This window comes from Heptranchias perlo, chromosome 8 (genome assembly GCF_035084215.1).
Source record: "Heptranchias perlo isolate sHepPer1 chromosome 8, sHepPer1.hap1, whole genome shotgun sequence".
In the NCBI taxonomy this organism is placed as follows: Eukaryota; Metazoa; Chordata; class Chondrichthyes; order Hexanchiformes; family Hexanchidae; genus Heptranchias; species Heptranchias perlo.
Window position 1 is genome coordinate 15478385 of NC_090332.1, and position 21633 is coordinate 15500017.

The 21633-nt window shown below is 42.6% G+C and overlaps 1 protein-coding gene across 1 annotated transcript in view; it reads left to right on the forward strand.

The window, feature by feature from the left end:
• ryr2a (ryanodine receptor 2a (cardiac)) overlaps positions 1-21633 on the forward strand; it is a 471729-nt gene that overhangs the window by 283944 nt on the left and 166152 nt on the right. Inside the window, exons 41-49 of the mRNA XM_067988444.1 lie at positions 545-650; positions 1782-1925; positions 2589-2862; positions 6357-6471; positions 7740-7872; positions 9363-9466; positions 14782-14917; positions 16291-16477; positions 17667-17772. Coding sequence (XP_067844545.1) covers positions 545-650; positions 1782-1925; positions 2589-2862; positions 6357-6471; positions 7740-7872; positions 9363-9466; positions 14782-14917; positions 16291-16477; positions 17667-17772 — 1305 coding nt within the window. The remainder of the gene's footprint in view (positions 1-544; positions 651-1781; positions 1926-2588; positions 2863-6356; positions 6472-7739; positions 7873-9362; positions 9467-14781; positions 14918-16290; positions 16478-17666; positions 17773-21633) is intronic.

Below are 21633 nucleotides of genomic sequence, written 5' to 3' on the forward strand. Positions count from 1 at the left end.
ACGCGCGCTCATCTCAGGATCCACTGGGAGCAGGGAGAATTCTTGTCTTTGAAGGTGAGAAGCAGGTGGAGATAGGTTTTTACTGATCTGCAAAAATCTGGGCATTTATTGGTGGAAGTTGCTAAAAACCAGTTTTAAAGGTCTTTATATATACCATACAGCTTTCAAGATTTTCTCATGTTTAATGTATGAAACACATATCTGTAGACTAGAATTTTTTTAAGCCCTTTCTAAATTGACAGCCTATTCTAAGAATATCATTTGGAGGAGGCACAACAAAATCACAAGAATATGACTCAGGAGTGTGACAAACTAACCATAATGCCCTTCATAACCCGCAGCAAATCTTGAACATTTCTGTACATTCCCAACACAAATAAGTCACAAGACTGTTTCAAATGGGAAAAGAATGGAAAGCCCAAATGCATTTATGATATTTTTGAAGATTGTGCCTCTTAATTTATACAGTGGACATGCAAAATAGTTTGTATACCAGCAATATGACAGCTTAGTTATACGATTAATCTATTTGTTTTATTTTTAGATTAACATGCTGCTGAGTTTTAAAAATGACAGACGTGAGTGTCCTTGCCCCATAGAAGTACGTGAAGAACTGTTGGATTTCCATGAAGATCTCATGGCTCATTGTGGTCAGTGTTTCTGCAGTGTTTACTTTGACATATCTTTATTACAACTGAGAACATACTTAGGAAAACAAAGCCTAATTCATATGGTATCTGAAATAATGGGCTCCCCATTAAACCAGGCTACTATAGATAAACCTATTATACAATGGCAGTAAATGCCATGCTACGAGAAAAATGCAATAAAACTACAAGGAGTGCAGTGAATAATCAATGAATACCTATTTATTTTTTTTAGAAGGGCATGAAAGATTCTAGTAATTGTCACTAGAGTCATTGAGTCATTGTAATTATTCAAAACAAAAAACATTCATAGTTGAATTTTAAAATTCAAGTGTGAAAATCACCAATAACTAGTGAAATGCATTGAGATTCTCACAGAAAAAAAAATTAGCTTCTGTGCCATCTTCTGACACTTAGCTAAACAATTATGGACAGTAAGTAAAAAGCTGTAATTTGCTCAAGGGAAACTTGAGCAGGCTCTGACCTGTTCATAGAATCCCGATTTCCATATTAAAAGGGACCTATCGCCTGAAACAGGCGGGTGCTTTGGACACCCAGAGGTAGGTCCCTTTTAAAATGGTGCCAGCCGCATTGTCAGTGTTAACGGGGCAGGATGGCTACCGACCCCATTTTGAGGCCATTACTGCCAGGTGAAAGGAGTGAAAATCGACCTTCATGAAACTAATGTATTTACTTGCAGTTGATGTTTTGCTGATAAGTCTCGGTTGATTAAAGATTCATTGATAAATCTTGACTTTCCCTACATCAGGTGTATTTATGAAACGAGAATACCTATCAAAAATATCTGGAACTAGTAAAAAAAATTGTTGATCTAATTTTGCAATATGCTTCCAGCATTTGTTGACATCATGTAAACTGAAGCAATCATTTTCTGCTAGCAAATTTTACTAGCTGGTTATTGACAAGCTTAAGACATTTTATTGACAGAGTCTTTAATCTTAATGATTACTTAGCAATTAATCCATCCCCTGCCATTGCATAACTTTCTTCGCAGAATTAAATAGACAATTTAAAATAACTAAGGGAGCTCCCTTCTGTGGTTTGTTTTCCAACTGCTGTTAATTTGGATGGGATTTCAGGTGCTAAAATGAAGTTTAATTTACTCTGTTTCAGGTATTGAGCTTGAAGAAGAAGAAGCGAATAACAATGACAGTGACTCCACAATCAGGGGTCGGCTTATGAGCCTGGTGGAAAAAGTGACCTACTTAAAGAAAAAGGAGATAGAGAATCCAGTGGAGCAGGAGGCAAAGAAGCCCAGTCAGTGTTTGTTTCCCAAATATGTCGCAAGTGATTACCTATAGTTTCAGTGCTCCAAGATCGTGACCCACCCTTTTCTTGCATACTATAGAAACTTCTCCCCTTGTATTTACCCTAGAAATCCTTCTCCTGTAGTTTCTCTCTCTCTCTCAATTCATAAATGAAAATGCAGCTGGCAGAGCTCAGAGCAATCAGGTTTCGGTGACAATGTGGTATTCAATCTGGTTGGTTCCAGAATGACATTGGTCCTGGTTGCTGTGTGGTTTCTTGGCCTAGACATGTTGGACGGACTTACTTACTTTCTTAAACATGTAAAAGTATTGACAAAAACGGAAGTAAGTTAATTGTAAGGGATATATTAAAAAAGTTTTGAGATTATAAGGTTCAATTGTGAGATACCGAGTGGATTAAAATCTGATGAATAGTTTCCAATGTTGGGAAAGCACTGCCCCTCAAACTTAGAAGATGTATGTGGACTCTAAGTAAAAGGTCAGAACAGACAAAAAATTTGCATATCACCACCAGACTTGCATACACCAATACAAGTTCACCATTACTTGTATTATGTATTATATATGATTAATTTGCATGTTAGTCAAGGTATTTACAGGATTTTTAAATCAGGCCATTGAAGTGAATGTCCAATTTTGATTTTTGTTTTAGCCACTCTTCAGCAGTTGATATCTGAGACCATGGTACGTTGGGCCCAGGAGTCAGTGATTGAAGACCCAGAGTTGGTTAGAGCCATGTTTGTGTTATTACACAGGCAGTATGATGGCATTGGTGAGCTTGTTCGTGCTTTACCCAAGACCTATACAATAAATGGAGTGTCTGTGGAGGATACAATAAACTTACTTGCTTCACTGGGCCAGATCAGATCTCTTCTAAGTGTCAGAATGGGTAAAGAAGAGGAGAAGTTGATGATCCGTGGGCTTGGGTGAGTAAACAAAATATCATCTTTGTGTAAATCAAGTAACTTCAGAAGGTTGATATATGAGCTATGGTATGAAAATTGACTTTGTACTGAGCTGAATCACTTTTCAAATATTACTGACTATTTGTATTTATCTTTTTCAAACTGGAAAACAATTTTTAACATACATACGCACATACATACATACATATTTGGAATAATATATATATGAATGCTTAACATGTTTGCCTGAAATTCCTCCTTCAACTACTTTTGGGGTGGAGGTGTTAACCCATTTATGTTGGTGGGTGTATGTCTCCATAAAGTAGTGGAGAGAGGAATTTCAGACAATTGGGTTAGGCTTGTTTACCTGTCATCTAACAGTGTCATTTCAAGGCCTATGTTTTTGGAGCATTTTGAGGGAGGCCTTTTTTTTTAAATGGTAACTTGACACCATTTATCACAAACTGTTAAACACCTCAATTTCGTAGGTCTGTAAGGTCTGAAGGAATTGAGAAAACTGCTCCAATAAACAGATTTTGCAAATGAGAACAACTGTCCTCCAACAACTGACTCTAAAGCTTCGATTTTAACTCTGGCTGCGTTTGGGGCAGGTGGGGTGTGGAGCAGGAGGGAAAGCCCAACAGACTCCTTGGCATGAGGCCCGGGTCTGATTTGAATAGTTCTGATCTGTGTCTCTCCGGAAACTCGCGGGAAATGAGGTGTGAGCCGGGCTGAGGAGTTAAAATTGAGCGCCAAGTTTTTAAAACCTTGTAGATTGTAGGAGGAAGGAAAGACTGAGAGGAGTAGGGAGTTTCACATTTGGAGATCATAGGAGACAACGAGTTAGAGTAGGAGGCTGCGTGCTGAGTGTGGAGTTCAGCACAGTGAGATTGTAGGTGGAAGAGCATGTATTTACAGTTTTGGAGAACTAGGATAGGGGAGTTCAGAGAAACACTGACTATAGTACTATTACTCAAATAGAGAGAGACAAGAAATGTTGTGATGGAGAGAGGTTGGAGGTTAAAAGTGAGAGAGGGATCACCTGTTAGACAACTTTTCCTTGTAAGAGGAAAAATCTGGAAATGCTGGAAATCCGAAATTAAAATGGAAATACACAATAGGTTAGTCAGCATCTGTAAAGAGGAAATAATGGTTAATATTTTAGATGTATAACCTTCTTCAATTTTTTTTATTGAAGAGGTTGGGTGGGTGTGGGGTGGCGGAGAGGTATTAAAAGTGTTACCCCAGATATGGGAGCAGTATTTTAGTCTTTGAATTGGGGCTTCTAGAGAGTTAAGAGTTGTTAAAGTGTAAAGATGAGTTTGGCATGAAAGAGGAAAGCAAGCTTTTTTCAAGCAGCTTTAGCTATGGAAGAGTTGTGGGTGTCCACAGAAGATAGGACAACAATCTCAGTAGATGAAAAGAACTAAGGATGGAGTCTAGCATAGGTAAGATATGGTAGCTGTTGATTGGACTGGCTAGAGCTATGAAAAATTGAAAGAAACAGGATTTTCATTGCCCCATTTAAAGACGTGATACAGTGACTCAGTTATTGCACTGTGTGATGAATGAAGGTTGTATGGACTGGGGATATGCAATCTGAAGGAAGTTGAATGCAGAGTAGAATCATCATCAAAACAGTGGATAGGTTTGGATGATGAATAGAGGTGGTCATTGAAATAGAGAGGGAGCAGTTTGGGAGAGAAAATAGATCTTAAGTGGATGGAAAAAAAGTCAGAAGATGTCATCACTACAGCACAAATAGTGCAATGTGAGATGAAACTAGTTAGCCTTAAACAAAGCTTTGGGGGACTATATAATGGTGACTTGTTTAGAAGCACACAACATGGGTTTCCCAACCATTTCTCTGCTGACTTTCAAATTCATTTGACTCTGAATCTCCCCTCTTGTTTGTTCTGTTTCCAAGCTCCTTTGTTAATCTGCACAATGTCCAGACTGCTCAGCACTTTATTTGTAAATTTCTCTTTTGAAGCAAAAAATGTAAATTAGATTGGTCAGTTGAGAAAATGCTCAAAATGAGAGCTCTCAAAGGTATGGGAGTAAAGGAACAATCTCAGAAGCTATCAATGTTTAAAATCTAAGTGGAGACAGAATATGCTTAGAACCTAGAACATTTTTACTAGCAATAATTACCAAGTGGGTTAATAGCCTTTTCCCCTTTTTGTAATTTATTTTCAGCTGTAATTTCAGTTTACAGTTTTCACTTCAGTATGTTGGTTGCTATCCTACAAAATTGATTTTATTTATGTAAGTTGAGAGGTTCAAAGTACCTTATAATAAATTTTTAAAAATAGGTCGAGCTGAAAGATTCTAAAGGCAACGGTTCAGTAATGTTGTCATGTCAGAAGAATTTTCAGAACAATTAACCAATACCCATTAGTAAACATTTGGGGTTTTAACCCCCATGAATGGGTGGGTTTGGGGCAGGTAGGAGGTTAAAATAATAGCTTTTTGGAGCAGGACCGCATCCCGGCTCCAGTGTGCCCAATTCCGGGTTTGACCCAGGTGTGTTTTGATGTGCATATGCAACAGACACATGGAAGTCCTGCCCCCACTTAAAGCCGGCGGGCCGATACTTAAAGGGGCAATGTACCTCATTGAAATAGTTGAGGTACTTGATTTTTTTGTGTATTACAAAAGTAAAACAACTTTAACCTTACCTGTTTGGGTTTCCCATCACTTCCAATTCACATCAGGTGAACATAGGCGGGAAGGGCCGGATCCATGAGGTGAGTGCCTTTATTGCACTGCTTGTGGGCCAGGAAGGAGCAGGAGTGCATCTTCCAGGCCCAACAAACTTGTTAATTGTATCATGTGATTTATATCAATTAGTGTTAATTGTATTCAGGTGGTGTGTGTCAATTGAGGACTCTCTTGTATCCTTTTTATATGAGAGCTTATCTAGGGCGTGGTTTGTGTAAGGGGAATCTCTGTGAATAAAGGCTCAGAAGCAACTAAAGACCAGGCTGTGGTATCCTATCCTTCACCACTTGGCTATCTAATTTATAATAAAGCTCACCTGGCCTGACATGACCCCACGATTGGCTGACCCCCCCGAAGCCCCCGATGCTGGACCCCCTGATCTTCCGTGCTGGACCTGCCCAATTTTTTCGATGCTAGACCCCGCCCAATGGTGGACTCCCCTGATCTTCAAGCCCACCCGATGTCGTGCCCGTTCCCCCCACCTCTTTCCTCCTCCCCCTGCCCAATTTGTTCTAGCACCCATGATCTCTCTCTTCCCTCCTGCCCCCCTCTCTGATTCACGGCTCCTTTCCCTTCCGACAGGTAATGTCAATCTGGCTGCCTGGCGCATGGAAAACCCGGAAGCGTAAATACTCACCATCAGTTGAGTTGCGATCGCAGATTGCGACGCACTCATTTGGTTTCCAGGTTCCCCACGTGAATATCTAGGGACGGGCTTGGTTCCCGGCTCCCAGCTAAAGTCATGCCCTTGTACTCAATAAGTGTATTTTTTTTTGCTTTTTATCACATAGGGACATAATGAATAATAAAGTATTTTACCAACATCCCAATCTAATGAGAGCCCTGGGGATGCACGAGACAGTGATGGAGGTGATGGTGAATGTGCTTGGAGGTGGAGAATCTAAGGTAGTTGGGTCTGGATTTATACATCATTAATATATAGTGTCACAGTGTCTCTGTTCTTTCCCTGTACATTTTTTCTCCTGCATGTATATTTCCAATAGGTAATTTAAAAGAGAATTGATTAGTTAAAAAAAAGATTCAACATTAATTCTTTCTTGTAGATAAGGTGAAAGGTCACTTATCACTGTAATGAGTTTTAGTTTATGTCTAAACTAGGTGGAAGAACTGGTTGTAACCTACAAATAACTCGTAGTCTTTTGAGGCTGTGCCAGCACCATTTTGTTCCCCTTCATAAGAACATAAGAAATAGGAGCAGGAGTAGGCCAATTGGCCCCTTGAGCCTGCTCCGCCATTCAATAAGATCATGGCTGATCTGATCCTAACCTCAAATCTAAATTCATGTCCAATTTCCTGCCCGCTCCCCGTAACCCCTAATTCCCTTTACTTCTAGGAAACTGTCTATTTCTGTTTTAAATTTATTTAATGATGTAGTTTCCTGGGGCAGCAAATTCCACAGACCTACTACCCTCTGAGTGAAGAAGTTTCTCCTCATCTCAGTTTTGAAAGAGCAGCCCCTTATTCTAAGATTATGCCCCCTAGTTCTAGTTTCACCCATCCTTGGGAACATCCTTACTGCATCCACCCGATCAAGCCCCTTCACAATCTTATATGTTTCAATAAGATCGCCTCTCATTCTTCTGAACTCCAATGAGTAGAGTCCCAATCTACTCAACCTCTTCTCATACGTCCGCCCCCTCATCCCCGGGATTAACCGAGTGAACCTTCTTTGTACTGCCTCGAGAGCAAGTATGTCTTTTCTCAAGTATGGACACCAAAACTGTATGCAGTATTCCAGGTGCGGTCTCACCAATACCTTATATTAGTTGAACCCAGGAAGTTTCTTTGATGAGTAAATATTCTCACTGGTATGTGACACATTTAATAGTTTTTAAAATTAAATATGTATATTTGAGTAACTAAAAAACCCCACAAAGGTGCATTCCAAGTTTTTTTTCATAAGTACCTGGTTTGGAGACAACTGTTTCCAAAATAGAAAAAGATGCAAATTAAGTTTCTGGGTACAGCTTTGTTGAAGGGAAAAATATTGTCCTCTTTTCAAGCATCCCAGGTGAGATACCATATATGCTATTTCTGGACATTGGCACACTGTAATGTTAAGTGACCTTTCTATTTCTCATCAATTATTGTTCAGTTGAAGTTGTTTTCTAAAATAATAAGACTCTTTTGTTCTCTCAATGCATTTTGTTTAGGAAATTATCTTCCCAAAGATGGTGGCCAACTGTTGTCGTTTCCTGTGCTATTTCTGCCGAATCAGCAGGCAAAATCAAAAAGCCATGTTTGACCACTTAAGCTATTTATTGGAAAACAGCAGTGTTGGATTAGGTGAGGGGAAGGATATATAATCCGTTAGAGACCCTATTGTATTATGAATTAATGAAGCATTTACTTTTGATCTAGTTGGTCCTCATATATTGGGACAGTGTCATTTTCTTTGAAAGAAATCTGAATGACTCATGATTTGGTGTGAAATTATGTGATTTATGAAAATTGCAGTAAAATATAAAGATTATGCATTTACTGTCTGCGGTTTTCATTGAACCCTTTGAGCACTAAATGTAATGTGGTTTTTACAATGTATTGCATAGAAGTAAAAGTAAGGCATCTATATTTTGATAATGGAAATTATTAATAAATAGAATTAGAGACCAGATATTGAGTGGGCCAGTGAATTAGAATACTACTTTTTGAATTCAGGGCCTTGAGCTGAACCATAGCCCAGACCGATGGGATGACTTTGAAGAGTCTTAACACACTGCAGAAAATTGGCACAATTTGGCAAAAATTCAAATTAAATTGACCAGTTGCAAAGGTTGAAAGATACCATAAGGTTGATTGGTTGGGAAATGGGTGTGTCACACTGGTCCAGTAAGGCATGTTCTTCAGAGATTGTAGTGCAAGGTCGGGGCAGACTAATTAACTGAAATTTTGAAATTAATCGATTGAGTACTGAAAATGTCGGTCTCAAATTTCTCGCTTGATATTAGGCATTAAAACAAATGGGTTAATACTGCCACTAAAATGTGGAATAGAAGAATTTCGAATAGATGTGATAAACATTTGTACCTGTTATCCCATTGCATAATTTCAAGATCTCAGTATCTAATCCAAACTATACATGACATGGGAATGCTTGATAATCCATTGGATGGAAAAATTGTCAAGTTTTCCATTCTCCAGCACTGAACTTCCTTAGGACTGTCATAATTTATCTCCCTTAAAAGAAAAATCTTCAATTGGATTTTTTGATTGAACAACCTTGTCGGATTTAAGGGGTAGGGCTGATAGGCTGGTATCTTGTGCACTTAATATTGCTTAGTATAGGTGAATGAAATTCATACAAGCTTTTCGGACTGCACTTGTGCCTTTAAAAGGTATCAGTGCTTTGTGAATAAAGCTACTTTCAGTCATTGACATTGATTGGAAAAGTCAAGAAGAAAACAGCCCAATAGTCTAATTTCTTGAAGGTGCAAATGGACTCAAAATGATTTATTCATCCTAAGTATTCAGAGATGAGGATTTGGAATAGGATTTGATGCTTAGAACTCAGCTTCATGCCAAGGGAGCTCAACTGAATCTGAAACTGGACGTCAGCATTGCTCAATCGGTTCAACGTTCCAATGCCAAAGTTCAGATTATTAAAAAATCTCATCCCTGTAATGCTTTAATAAGTGAGGCAAAATTCCAGTCTTTATTATGAATAAGGAGAGGCAAATTCCACCCAAATTCTTTTGTCTGATATAATATTGAACAACACTGTCATACCTAAAACACTAATAAATCTATTTCTCACGTGCTGTATTTTTTCTTAACAGCGTCTCCTTCAATGCGAGGTTCCACTCCTTTGGATGTTGCTGCAGCATCTGTGATGGACAACAATGAACTTGCCTTAGCATTGCGAGAGCCAGACTTAGAAAAAGTAAATATCAGTCCTACAGTTATCCAAATCCAGTTACCTGTGGCTAATGTCATTAATGTTTATACTACATTTGTTTAAATCCACAAAATGCCCAATACCAGTCTTAAATAACTCAACCAAAGCCACATTTTAATGGATATTCAGCCTTGGAACAATAAAATATAGAAAGAATGCAACAGCTGGTTGAGCTATAGTGCTGCAATGTGCACAAAGTGTGCTACTTCCCTGTAATGTCTTTTGAAATAAATCCCATTAACACTGCAGTTTAGGTTATGTTGGTACATACAGCAGCACAGGTCTTGTTTAGCCACTACATTTCAACATTGAATAGACCTGACTACTTTGTGATTAGGTGGTTAGCACATCTTGTCTCTTGACTTTACCACATGTTCTCTCCTCTGGGTTCTGTTTTATTCAGTTCTCTAAAGGGTCCCACTTATCTTCCAGCTTCCAGTTCTGATGAAGGGTTACACTGCAAATATTAACCCATGTTTTCTTTTTCATTGCTGTGTATTTCCAGCATTTTCTGTTTTTATTTCAAAAAACATGCTTGCAGCTTTGTTGTAAAATTATTTAAATGAGGTATCACACTGGAGTTCTACTTTCACAGAAATGGTAAATAAAATTAAAATTATGGTTGGTGGGTTTGAATGCAGTGGGTGAAGGGGTCATTATTGATTCTTTTTGTTGTTCATAGGTGTTTAAAATTAATATATCTTACATTGCTGAAGTTTATTTGAGCATTTCATTGTTGGTATGATTGATGGTTTTAGCTTAATGGTTTGATTTTTTTTTCTCAATTTTTAAAAAAGTTTTGGGTGAAGAAGTGACACAGCAATGTACACAACATAGACCTGGGAGAAAGTGTAATCACACTGCTCCAGAGAGTGTCACTGTGTAGAGTATCGCTTCAGTTCAAATCAAATTGCTCAATAGAACTTCAGTTCAGTTTACGTATGAGTTGTAAACACACTGGGGCTGATTTTCATCATTCTATCACCCCATTTTTAGGTGTAAATGCGATGGTAGCTGGATGACATTTATTTTAAAAGGCGCCAATGTTGGTTCCCCCATTCCGATTTTCAGGTGGGCCAGTGTTCCTGCCTGAAAATAAATGTATTTAAATCAGGGCCAAATTATGATATTAAATCAGGACCCTGACGCTATTTTATCCTCTACCCGCATTGCTACCATCAGTCCCTCAACCTGCCGACAAACCAAGTTGGAAGGTGGCCATTTTCAGTGATATTTAAAGGGATCCTCAGCTGCTCTCAGGTAAAATGCTAAAAAGTTTTGGTGGTCATTTTGCTTCTATAACAGTGCAATTTTTGGGTAGTTAGACACTTTCAAAGTGCTAGTAACGCCTGTAGAATGTTCTGAACTTTTGAGGAGCTTCTGGTGACACATACTTCATCATGAGGATCCTTCTGACAATTCCACTCTGGCAAGGTGGGGAGGAGGAGGAGCACACAGAGCTGCAGCTGCTGGGAGAGCAGATAGAAAGAGGCAGGCTCGCAGGAATCATTACCCTCCCAGAGTGTATAGGAACATAGGAACAGGAGTACTCCATTCAGCCCCTCGAGCCTGTTCCACTTGTGCTGCTACTTTTTTCAACAGGAAATATATTCTGGCTAAGTTACAAAAATCTTGACAGAAATTGCAAGCAAGACTTTACTACAAGCGACTATTTCTACATGAATCTGTACGCTACTGTTTCTCACATGTATACTTGAGCTAATGATGAGTGACATGAAAGCAAACAGTACCTCAGCTTCATTTATCCACCTTTGTTCCATATCCCTTAATACCCCTCACCTAACAAAAATCTATTGATTTTCAATAGGTCTATGGATCGATCAGAATTGAAAATTTCAATTGACCCAGTATCCACAGTGTTTTGGAGGAGAGAGTTCCAGATTTCCACTACCCTTTGTGTGAAAAAGTGCTTCCTGATTTCACTCCTAAATGATCAAACTCTAATTTAAAGTTTATGCCCTCTGTTTCTGGGTTCTCTCACAAGAGGAAATAGTTTCTCTGTATCTACTCTATAGGCCCAGGGAAATGAATCTGCACTTCACGAAGGGGCAATGCGTAAGGAATCTCTGCTTCTCCAGGGAGGCTGTCACAGAGTTATGTCATCTCCTGCAGCAAAACCTGGAACCAACTGCCACAGCTAGCACGGAATCACCAGTTGTAGTCAAGGTCACATCAGCCCCGAACTTCTTTGCCTCCAGATCCTTCCGGACTGCCACAGGGGATACCAGTAATATCAGTCAGTCTGCAGTACATGCTTGCAATAAGCAGGTGATTGATACCATCTTTGTTAAAGGAAAATCTTTCATTATGTTGCCCATGGGCGTTTGGAAGCAGCAGAATAGGACTCTGGGGTTCGCACAGATTGCAGGCTTCCCCCAAGTCCAGGGCTTCATTGACTGCACCCTCATCACCCTCCAGGCTCCTTCAGATGATCTAACTGCCTTCATGAATCGTGAGGGCTTCTACTCCAATAAAGTGCAACTGGTGTGTGGTCGCCAGCAGCATATCATGCAGGACCATGCCCACTTTCCTGGCAGCTGCCATGACACATTTATATTGCGCCAATCCTCCATCCACCCACTCTTTGCCCCTGTACAACAGTTGTGAGCCTGACTGCTTGGAGACAAAGGCTACCTCCTGCACACATGGCTCATGAACCCAGCACTCAGTGGCCAAACTGTGCTACAATTAGATCCATGGCTTGACTAGAGACCTCATCGAATAGACCTGAGGAGTCAACAAGCAGTGATTTTGATGCCTAGAGAGGTCTGGTAGCTTCCTGCAATACATCCCACAAAGAGTATCCTGTAAGATATAGGGGCAGAAATTGCTCCTGAAATAATGGAGGAGCTCAACAGCGCTCTCCGTTTACTATGGCGAATCAAAGGAGCAAGTTCACGAATTTGCATATGCGTTCTAAAACGCGGAAATCGTGAACTTGCTCCTCTTGGTTTGCCAGCAATTTGACGCTGCAAATTAAAGGGCCATCACACGCTACAATCATTGAAATCACTGAACTTACTCTTCTGCCCAGCTGGAACGTAACTAATTACGCCACCAAAAGGTACGCATGAAAATACCAGGTGTAAACTAAGTTTTAAAAGCACGATAACTCTTTATGACTGCCAAACAACTAAAAATTAAATTTTAAAAATGTGGAGTCTCATATTACTCATTATTTTCTTAGTTTCTGGTCATTAAAAAAAATTAAAATTAAATGTTCTTTTTACTTTTGCCTTCTGTCTCTTCAATTTAATTCAATTATTTCTTTGGCTTTTTATATAAAAAATTTTTTGATTACAGTGAGTGTGAGAATACTAACTTTAAATGAATGAAGTCTGCTTGCCTGCTTGTGGGTGGGATAGATTCCTGACAGATTTTGTGGGCGTGTCTTCTATTCTCACAGACATTTCCGTGCGAATCAACTTAGCCGTTCAGAGGCTAGGTTGATTGCGCACAATTCTTTAAAAGTTCAAAATCACACAAGTCCCGCAGTAAGTACATTCGTAAATTTATTTTGCAGGAGCTGCAACGATCGTTGCCACTCTGCTCTGCGCAATTTCTGCCCCATTGTTTTTCTGTATGCTGCTTAACTTTGCTCTACAATGGGCACAACACATGGAACTGCAATTTCTTAAAAGTGAGGTAGTGATAGGTTTGAATGCAATTCATGTGTTCTTGCTAATAAATGTAAAGGTTTGCCAACTCTTTTTCATAAAACTGTTGCCCCTTTAAGAAGCTCAATATTGCTCAATTTGTAACTGAATTTGAATTCAATCCGGCCAATTACCGCCCCATCAGTCGACTCTCAATCATCAGCAAAGTGATGGAAGGTGTCGTCGACAGTGCTATCAAGCGGCACTTACTCACCAATAACCTGCTCACCGATGCTCAGTTTGGGTTCCGCCAGGACCACTCGGCTCCAGACCGCATTACAGCCTTGGTCGAAACATGGACAAAAGAGCTGAATTCCAGAGGTGAGGTGAGAGTGACTGCCCTTGACATCAAGGCAGCATTTGACCGAGTGTGGCACCAAGGAGCCCTAGTAAAATTGAAGTCAGTGGGAATCAGGGGGAAAACTCTCCAATGGCTGGAGTCATGCCTAGCACAAAGGAAAATGGTAGTGGTTGTTGGAGGCCAATTATCTCAGCCCCAGGACATTGCTGCAGGAGTTCCTCAGGGCAGTGTCCTTGGCCCAACCATCTTCAGCTGCTTCATCAATGACCTTCCCTCCATCATTAGGTCAGAAATGGGGATGTTCACTGATGATTGCACAGTGTTCAGTTCCATTCGCAACCCCTCAAATAATGAAGTAGTCCGAGCCCGGATGCAGCAAGACCTGGACAACATCCAGGCTTGGGCTCATAAGTGGCAAGTAACATTCGCGCCAGACAAGTGCCAGGCAATGACCATCTCCAACAAGAAAGAGTCTAACCACCTCCCCTTGACATTCAACGGCATTACCATCGCCGAATCCCCCACCATCAACATCCTGGGGGTCACCATTGACCAGAAACTTAACTGGACCAGCCACATAAATACTGTGGCTACGAGAGCAGGTCAGAGGCTGGGTATTCTGCGGCGAGTGACTCACCTCCTGACTCCCCAAAGCCTTTCCACCATCTACAAGACACAAGTCAGGAGTGTGATGGAATACTCTCCACTTGCCTGGATAAGTGCAGCTCCAACAACACTCAAGAAGCTCGACACCATCCAGGACGAACCAGCCCGCTTGATTGGCACCCCATCCACCACCCTAAACATTCACTCCCTTCACCACCGGCGCATCGTGGCTGCAGTGCAGCAACTCGCCAAGGCTTCTTCGACAGCACCTCCCAAACCCGCGACCTCTACCACCTAGAAGGACAAGGGCAGCAGGCACATGGGAACAACACCACCTGCACATTCCCCTCCAAGTCGCACACCATCCCGACTTGGAAATAAATCGTCGCTGGGTCAAAATCCTGGAACTCCCTTCCTACAGCACCATGGCAGAACCACACTGACTGCAGCGGTTCTAGAAGGCGGCTCACCACCACCTTCTCAAGGGCAATTAGGGATGGGCAATAAATGCTGGCCTTGCCAGCGACGCCCACATCCCATGAACGAATTTTTTAAAAATTCAAATGAAAGATGTGAATGATTGGTTATACATTCTCTTCTGCAACTATTCCAGAAGTTCGATGGATATTTCAACCAAACCAAATAGTTTCTCCAACTAACATCGGAAATGCAGTATGAAGATATTTGCTGATTTCTGACAATATTCTGTTCTTTAGGTTGTTCAGTATTTGGCTGGATGTGGCCTGCAGAGCTGTCCTATGCTGGTTGCCAAAGGTTACCCAGATATTGGGTGGAATCCTGTGGAAGGGGAGCGGTATTTGGATTTTCTCCGTTTTGCTGTTTTTTGCAATGGTAAGGCACTATGTAAAGGCATGAATTTTAAATGTGAAGACTGTATGAACAGTACATTATAATAGGGTGCAACCACATTGTGAAAAGGGATAAAGGCCTCGATGTTAACCCCCCCACGATGGGCAGGAGGAGGTCGGGGGCAGGGTTTAAACCCTAAAAAATGAGGAATACTTCCCCAACCAGATGCGTACATGCCCGTTGCCATTTTTACGCAGTGGGTTGCGAGGCATGCGTGTGTCCCGTTTGGGTGAGGCGGGACACTTCATTATCACATTTAAATCAGGCTCCCACATTGCAATTGGGAGCCTGATTTAAATTTAACGGTTGACGGCCAGGTTTCCCAGATCTTGGCAGCGAAATAGAGACGAGAGCTGCCGGCTCTAGAAGGTAAGTGCTTTTTATAGTGCTCCTTGTTTGCCCAGGAGGAGCAGGAGTGCTCCCCCCAAGGCAGCCTTTTGCCTTCCATCCGCTGATCATGGCCTCTCTTTAGCCCCTGCCATGATAGGTGCGGCCCCCCCCACCCCGGTCCCAATTCCTGCTTTTCAGCCTGCCCCGCAATCGCCGGCCCTCCCAAACCCCCATCTGAAGACCGCATTTTATGGCGATTTTATGGTAATATAGTATATCTGGAGAGTTTTCAGTGGAATAGTCACCACATCACAACTGTAATTTTATGAGCCAGTAAATTGGACATGAGAATAAATGGGCTCCAATGTGTAATTTATCTCCAGTACAAAGCTGGGTACCAACTGTTGAGAATGAGTGTAGCAAACTAGTAAGTTATACCACCGTGTGGCAGAGAACTGATATTCAGAGGCAGAGCAAGTTACAATGGTGATAGAGAAACTTGTCTTTAATTTATTTTTGCATGTCCAGTATCTGCAGCACCTGTTTAAATGTTGCGACCCTATCATTCGAACAGTGTAGTTCTCCTGTACTGATTGCATAATGGTACCTGTGTACCCATGTTAGCTTTTACTGAACATTTACATAGCTTTTTAAAATGAAAACTGTAGATAATATTCTCTGCACTGCTATTACATTTATACATCGAAAGAAAAAACGTTACTACTGCATATACACATTCTTCGATAAATTGATGAAAAGATCCTTTACGTTTTAATTATTTAATGATTTATTTTGTTAAGCTACATTGAATTTGCAATTTGAAATACGTTTTAGTGTTAACCTGTGTAACAACAAACTCAGTTTATCCATATATATCACAGGAAGAAAGCAGGGTGTTTGCATTGTATCAAAGAGCTTTCTAATTCCTTGATTAATGTTGGTTTTCAAATACGCCGCTAATTTAAGGGTGATTTTTTGTGTGTAGTGCTAGCATCTCAAATTCAATTTGTTCCATCAATTTGCAGGTGAGAGCGTGGAAGAGAATGCCAATGAGGTTGTAAGGTTGCTGATTCGTCGCCCTGAGTGCTTTGGTCCAGCCCTGCGAGGAGAAGGAGGGGACGGGCTTCTGTCAGCCATGGAGGAAGCTATAAAGATCTCTGAAGACTCAGCGAGAGATGGCCCCTCACCAACTGATGAATCTAGTAGAAGTCTGTGAGTCAAACTTGTGATCTGACTGTCAATGCGCAGATGTTGCTTCTCTTGGATGATGTGGTCGGTTCATGCTTTGAATATTTTCAGTATAGATAGCTACGTCGGAACTAAGAGAAGACAAAAGTACCACAGCTTCCAGTCTAATATTATTCACTTATAGTCTGGGGCTCATCTTTGCTCAACAGTTAAAAATATCAAAAACCATTACAGTCTATTCATTGGTTTATCTAGAACTAAGTTTTAGAAAAAATCAGTCGGTTATCTCTTTTTTTGTCAAACATTTTTTGACTAAGGAGAGTTGCCTTACTTGAGTTACTAAGCCACGCAGTGTGAGAGAGCTGAATTAACGTCAGTACACACAGTCATTAGCCAAGATATGTTTAAACAATCATACTACTTCAACTGTGTCTGTTAATTAAGCTCATTCACGCTGTTGAACTCAGCATCTTCTCTGAGCCTAGTTCTCTAATACTGTCATCTGTACTCACAGAAAAATATTATAAAAATCAGCAAAAAAGAGACATGAGTATATTCTTTGCAACTGATTTTATTTAAATAGTTGATGATTGTGAACCTTGCAGTTTAAAGTCTTGTGTTGCCCTAAATACTACTTTTACTAATTAAAAACCGTGGGGCTAAAATCCTCCTTTCATGAAAATCTGGAAAAACCCTTCTTTTCTTTGTAATTAACAACCTGCTAATAAAATTGGATTCAAAGAATTGGCACGTTTCAAAGCAGTGCACACCTGTCATTTTATTACCAGGACATTAATTATAGGAAAAAAGGCAATTTCCCATTTTCCATTATGCACAAATAGCCTATGCCTTAGTGACACCAAAAGAGGCGATCATTATTGGCAGCAACCTGGCACATCCCAGGCTGTTCCTTGTGGGGGATGGGGGAGACATATCCCTCCCGAAGGTCAATGGTGTATCAGAGAGATGTGAAAGAAACATTTCCACACAGTTGTATAAAATATTTCTGTAACTCAAATCATTTCGCTTTTCTGTCATTGGGTAAGCTGCTAATATTTTATAATACTTTATTTGCGTTTTCACATGTGCGTGTATTGAAGTTTGTTACTGGTAGGAAGAGTTTGTACTATTTTGCCATGTTAAAAACTACACAAACCTCTGTTAGTACACATTAAATTGTGCAAAATTCAGAAACAATGCATTGGGTTAACAGGGATATTGAAGAAGAGGAAGATGACACCATTCATATGGGGAACGCTATTATGACCTTCTACTCTGCTTTAATTGATTTGTTGGGTCGCTGTGCACCAGAGATCCATGTAAGTAGCAAATCAACTCAAAAATCTGAACAAGTCTTTCATTGATGGTCTGAAACAACAATATCTTAAAGCTACTCAGCCCAACTGTTTTAATTTTATTGATAGTTCTTCACAAACTAAGTTACTTTGGGAGGAAATTCCACACAGTAGTTTTTCTTTACAATGAAAATTAATATTCCTGATTTTTGATGCTCATATTCAGGTCCAAATAAAGAATGGCATCAGTCTTTCCAAACTTGAGAATGTAACATAAATAAGTACAAGAGTGCAAATTACTTTCTTTTAGAAAAACATTTACAATCTTCGTGATGTGGTCAGTAAAGCAAATGAGATTGTCCTCATTGAGAGTTTTGGGGATTTCTTGACCACATTGTTCAAAGAGGCATCCTGAATCAGTAGTAACACAGACCAAGAGCCCGATATTAGGAGGGAGGTGGGTTGGCAGCCCAGTGAAGACGGGGTGCTCAGCACGCGATCGCAGCCTAATTGAAGGTCCTTACGCGTGCTTCCTGGTTTCCCGTTCCAGACCTGCGCAGCGGGCGCACTGCGCACCCACATCACAGGCTGTCAGCAGGAGGAGCCCTATATAAATGGGCAGTCCTCCAATGCTCCTCCTGCAGCAACGAACCAATTTTGGAGCATGGAGCAGGCCAGAGGAAAGGCTGCTCCAAGGTTCTCTGACTCTTCGCTCCAGGTGCTGCTCGATGGGCTGAGGAGGAGGAGGGAAATTTTTTTTCCACCGGCTGGGAGGAGGTGTCCTCCCTCCGCCACCAAGAAGGTCTGGCTGGAGGTGGCCGAGGAGGTCAGCAGCAGCGGGCAATGTGTGCCGAACCTGGATCCAGTGCAGGAAGTGCTTTAATGACCTAACCAGGTCAGCCAAAGTGAGTATACTTACGCATTCTCCCACACTCCGTCTTCCACATCACCTCCACCACCACACAACTTCTTCTGCACTGCCACCACAACGCTCTCGCATCACTCCTCACATCTACTTAACCATCATCCTCACCTTGCCTGCACTTACTCACCACCCCAGTTCCCATTCGAATGCTACCACGCAACCCAATCCTCATACAATCTCATGGCTATGTCTCACACGCACCCTCCCATGCATCTCCCTCACGGTCAACCCCACCCACACCAATGCATGCAGCGGGTCACCATGCAACCATCACTCAATCATGCCTCTGTTTTGCCTTGATAGGAGAAGAGATGCCAGAATGCCCAGGAGAGGGCAAGGACTGGAGGGGCCCGTCACACCAGGTGGTCTTAACAGACGCGGAGTAGCAGGCACTCGAAATAAGCTAGACGCTGGAATGCCTGTCCATGGCGGACGCCAAGACTGGGAGTGCGCAAGTGGCTGGTGACAGAAATCTAACACTCAGCACTTATCATAGCGAATGATCTTAACATCACTTGGCATCTGCTGCACCTCAACATCTGTCCACATGCTTAATATTGCTTTCTGTTCTCTTGCAGGGCCATCTGCAAGCGCCATGACGGCAGAGGGAGATTCCTCAGAGGACCTGCCGGCCTCTGAGGGTGCATCGTCACAACTGAGCCAGCCATCCACCAGCGCAGATACATACACCTCGGTGGGTCCCCGTCCTCACTTAGTTGGGCTTGCACATGGTGAGTTACCACACACGTGAGCACGAGCAGACCCTGGTGGCAGGGGCAGCCATGGAGAGTCCGCGTCGGTGGGAGCACTCTTCTCCAGACTCTGCTCAGCTGGACACAGATGCTGAACCCTGGGGGTCAGCCATGAAAAGGAGAGTCATCGAGGGCCAGCAGCACATTGCCAAGGTACTGGAACAGTTGCCACGTGCACTCTCCACAATCGCGTAGAGGATGGAGGAGTCCAACTCCTGCATGAGTGGAATGTTGGCACAGGTACAGGAGGGTATCTCCAAGATAATGTCAAAGGGACGAGAAGTCATCTGTGAGATAATGTCGCGGGTAGGTGTGGGAATGTCTGCGATGGAGGAAAGGCTAGCCTCCATCGAGCTTCAAGCACGGCTCAACAATAAGTCCATTCAGGCCCTGACAACGGCCGTTCGGATTCAGGGTGAACAACATTCTGCCACCTTAAACAGGCTGACAGATACCTTACAACTGGCCTTCCCAGGCTTCACACAAGTCATCCAAACTGTCATCCAGCAGTGTGGAAGGAGTGATGTGGGCCTGGGCCAGGAGAGGGATGATGGCAAAAAGGGACATGGAAGTGGGGACGCCACTCAAAGCGCTCCCACGTCTCACCCGTTGCCCCCCTCTCAACCAGTACCCTCAATGCTGCCCCCTCTCCAGGTGGCCGAGTCTGCCCCTGCACAGGTGCAGGTGGAGCAGTCTTTGGAGGGGCCCTCACGGGCACCGAAACCCAGAGGGCGTCCGTGCAAAGCATCTCATCGGTCAAGGCATGGACAAGAGCAACCTGCCACTACCTCTGCTGAAGCCATAGGGGTAGCACCACGTAGGGGTTCCCGTAAACGTATGGCGAAGGTTTTTTGAGCACAAAGAGGATGCACAAGGGTGTAAGACAAAATGTCATGTTTTTGATTTACTTTTGTTTGTTTTGCAAAAAAAACATAAAAATTTGTTATCACCACTACTGCCACGTCTTTGCAAATCTTGTCTGGTTTGTGCAATAATGCCCTTTCCTGAGGATCACCATGAAGACCCACAACTGATGCCACCCATTGTGTCACTGCAGAGTGGGTGTAGGTGTATTTTCAGGGTTCTTTTGTACAGATGACAGAGATGTCGGCCATGTCCCTGGTGGCACCCTGGAAGGATGCGGAGGAGAAGTTGTTGAGGGCAGTGGTGACTTTGACAGCGACAGGTAAGAAGATGGTGCTCAGGCCAGCCGGGAGGAGCTCGGCATCAAGGAGGCTGCAGATGTGCACGACTACATGTCGAGTGACTCTGACCCTTCGTGTGCACTGCTCCTCGGAGAGGTCCAGGAAGCTGAGCCTCGGTCTGTAGGCCCTGTGGCAAGGGTAGTGCATCTCTCTCTGTGGTTGCCCTCCTTCCTGGTGTGCAGGTGGATTTGTCACAGCACTGTGTTGTGGAGCTCCACGTGTCAGAGGTGGACGGCATGGCCGGCGAGGCTGGTGATGCTGTTCGTCCTCCGAGGAGGTCATGACTGCAGCTATGGCGGCCCCCATCCAGAAGATGTACTTTTGAGGCGGTCCGCAAGGTAGGTAAATGTGTCTGCACACCGGGGTTGAGGTTGCAAGTTTGTGATTTTTTATGTTAGGAGGAGGGTGGTGCAGACCAAACTTTGTCCAAAGTGACAGAGTGGCCTCCTGCAATGAGTGAGGGTCTCCCCCAAACCCCCCCCACCCCCCCCACCCCCAACCTGTCAAATGGACCTTTGCAGCTGCCACATGCTGATGGCTGCAACACGTCTGTTTCAACTGGGAGTGTTTCCCCCAGTATGGGAAACACGCACAGTTGACCTGAAAATCCCACCCCTCTTAAAATATCCTACAAATCAGGTCTCCTAACGACCTGAAGTATCCAATTAATTGATTTAAGTGTGATCCCGCCGGCTTTAATTGCCGGTGGGAGTCCCGCATGCGTGGGCTGTGTGCGCATCTAAGCGCGTCATTGGGGAACCCGAAAGTGGGCGGGTTGGAGCCAGGCTCCGGACCCGCCCCGGGAATCCCCAATTTTCGGAGCCCCCCCCGCCACGAATGCACCCGCTCGGACATCCGAAAATCGAGTCCCAAGAGTCTGTGCGAGGGAGTGCCCGCCCTAACGTTCACATTCTCCCCAATGTATTCACCGCACTTCAAGGTTTAATTACCTCAAGACCTGAGACCCCTGTGCACTGCTCTCTTGCTTAACCTTTCTTCCTGC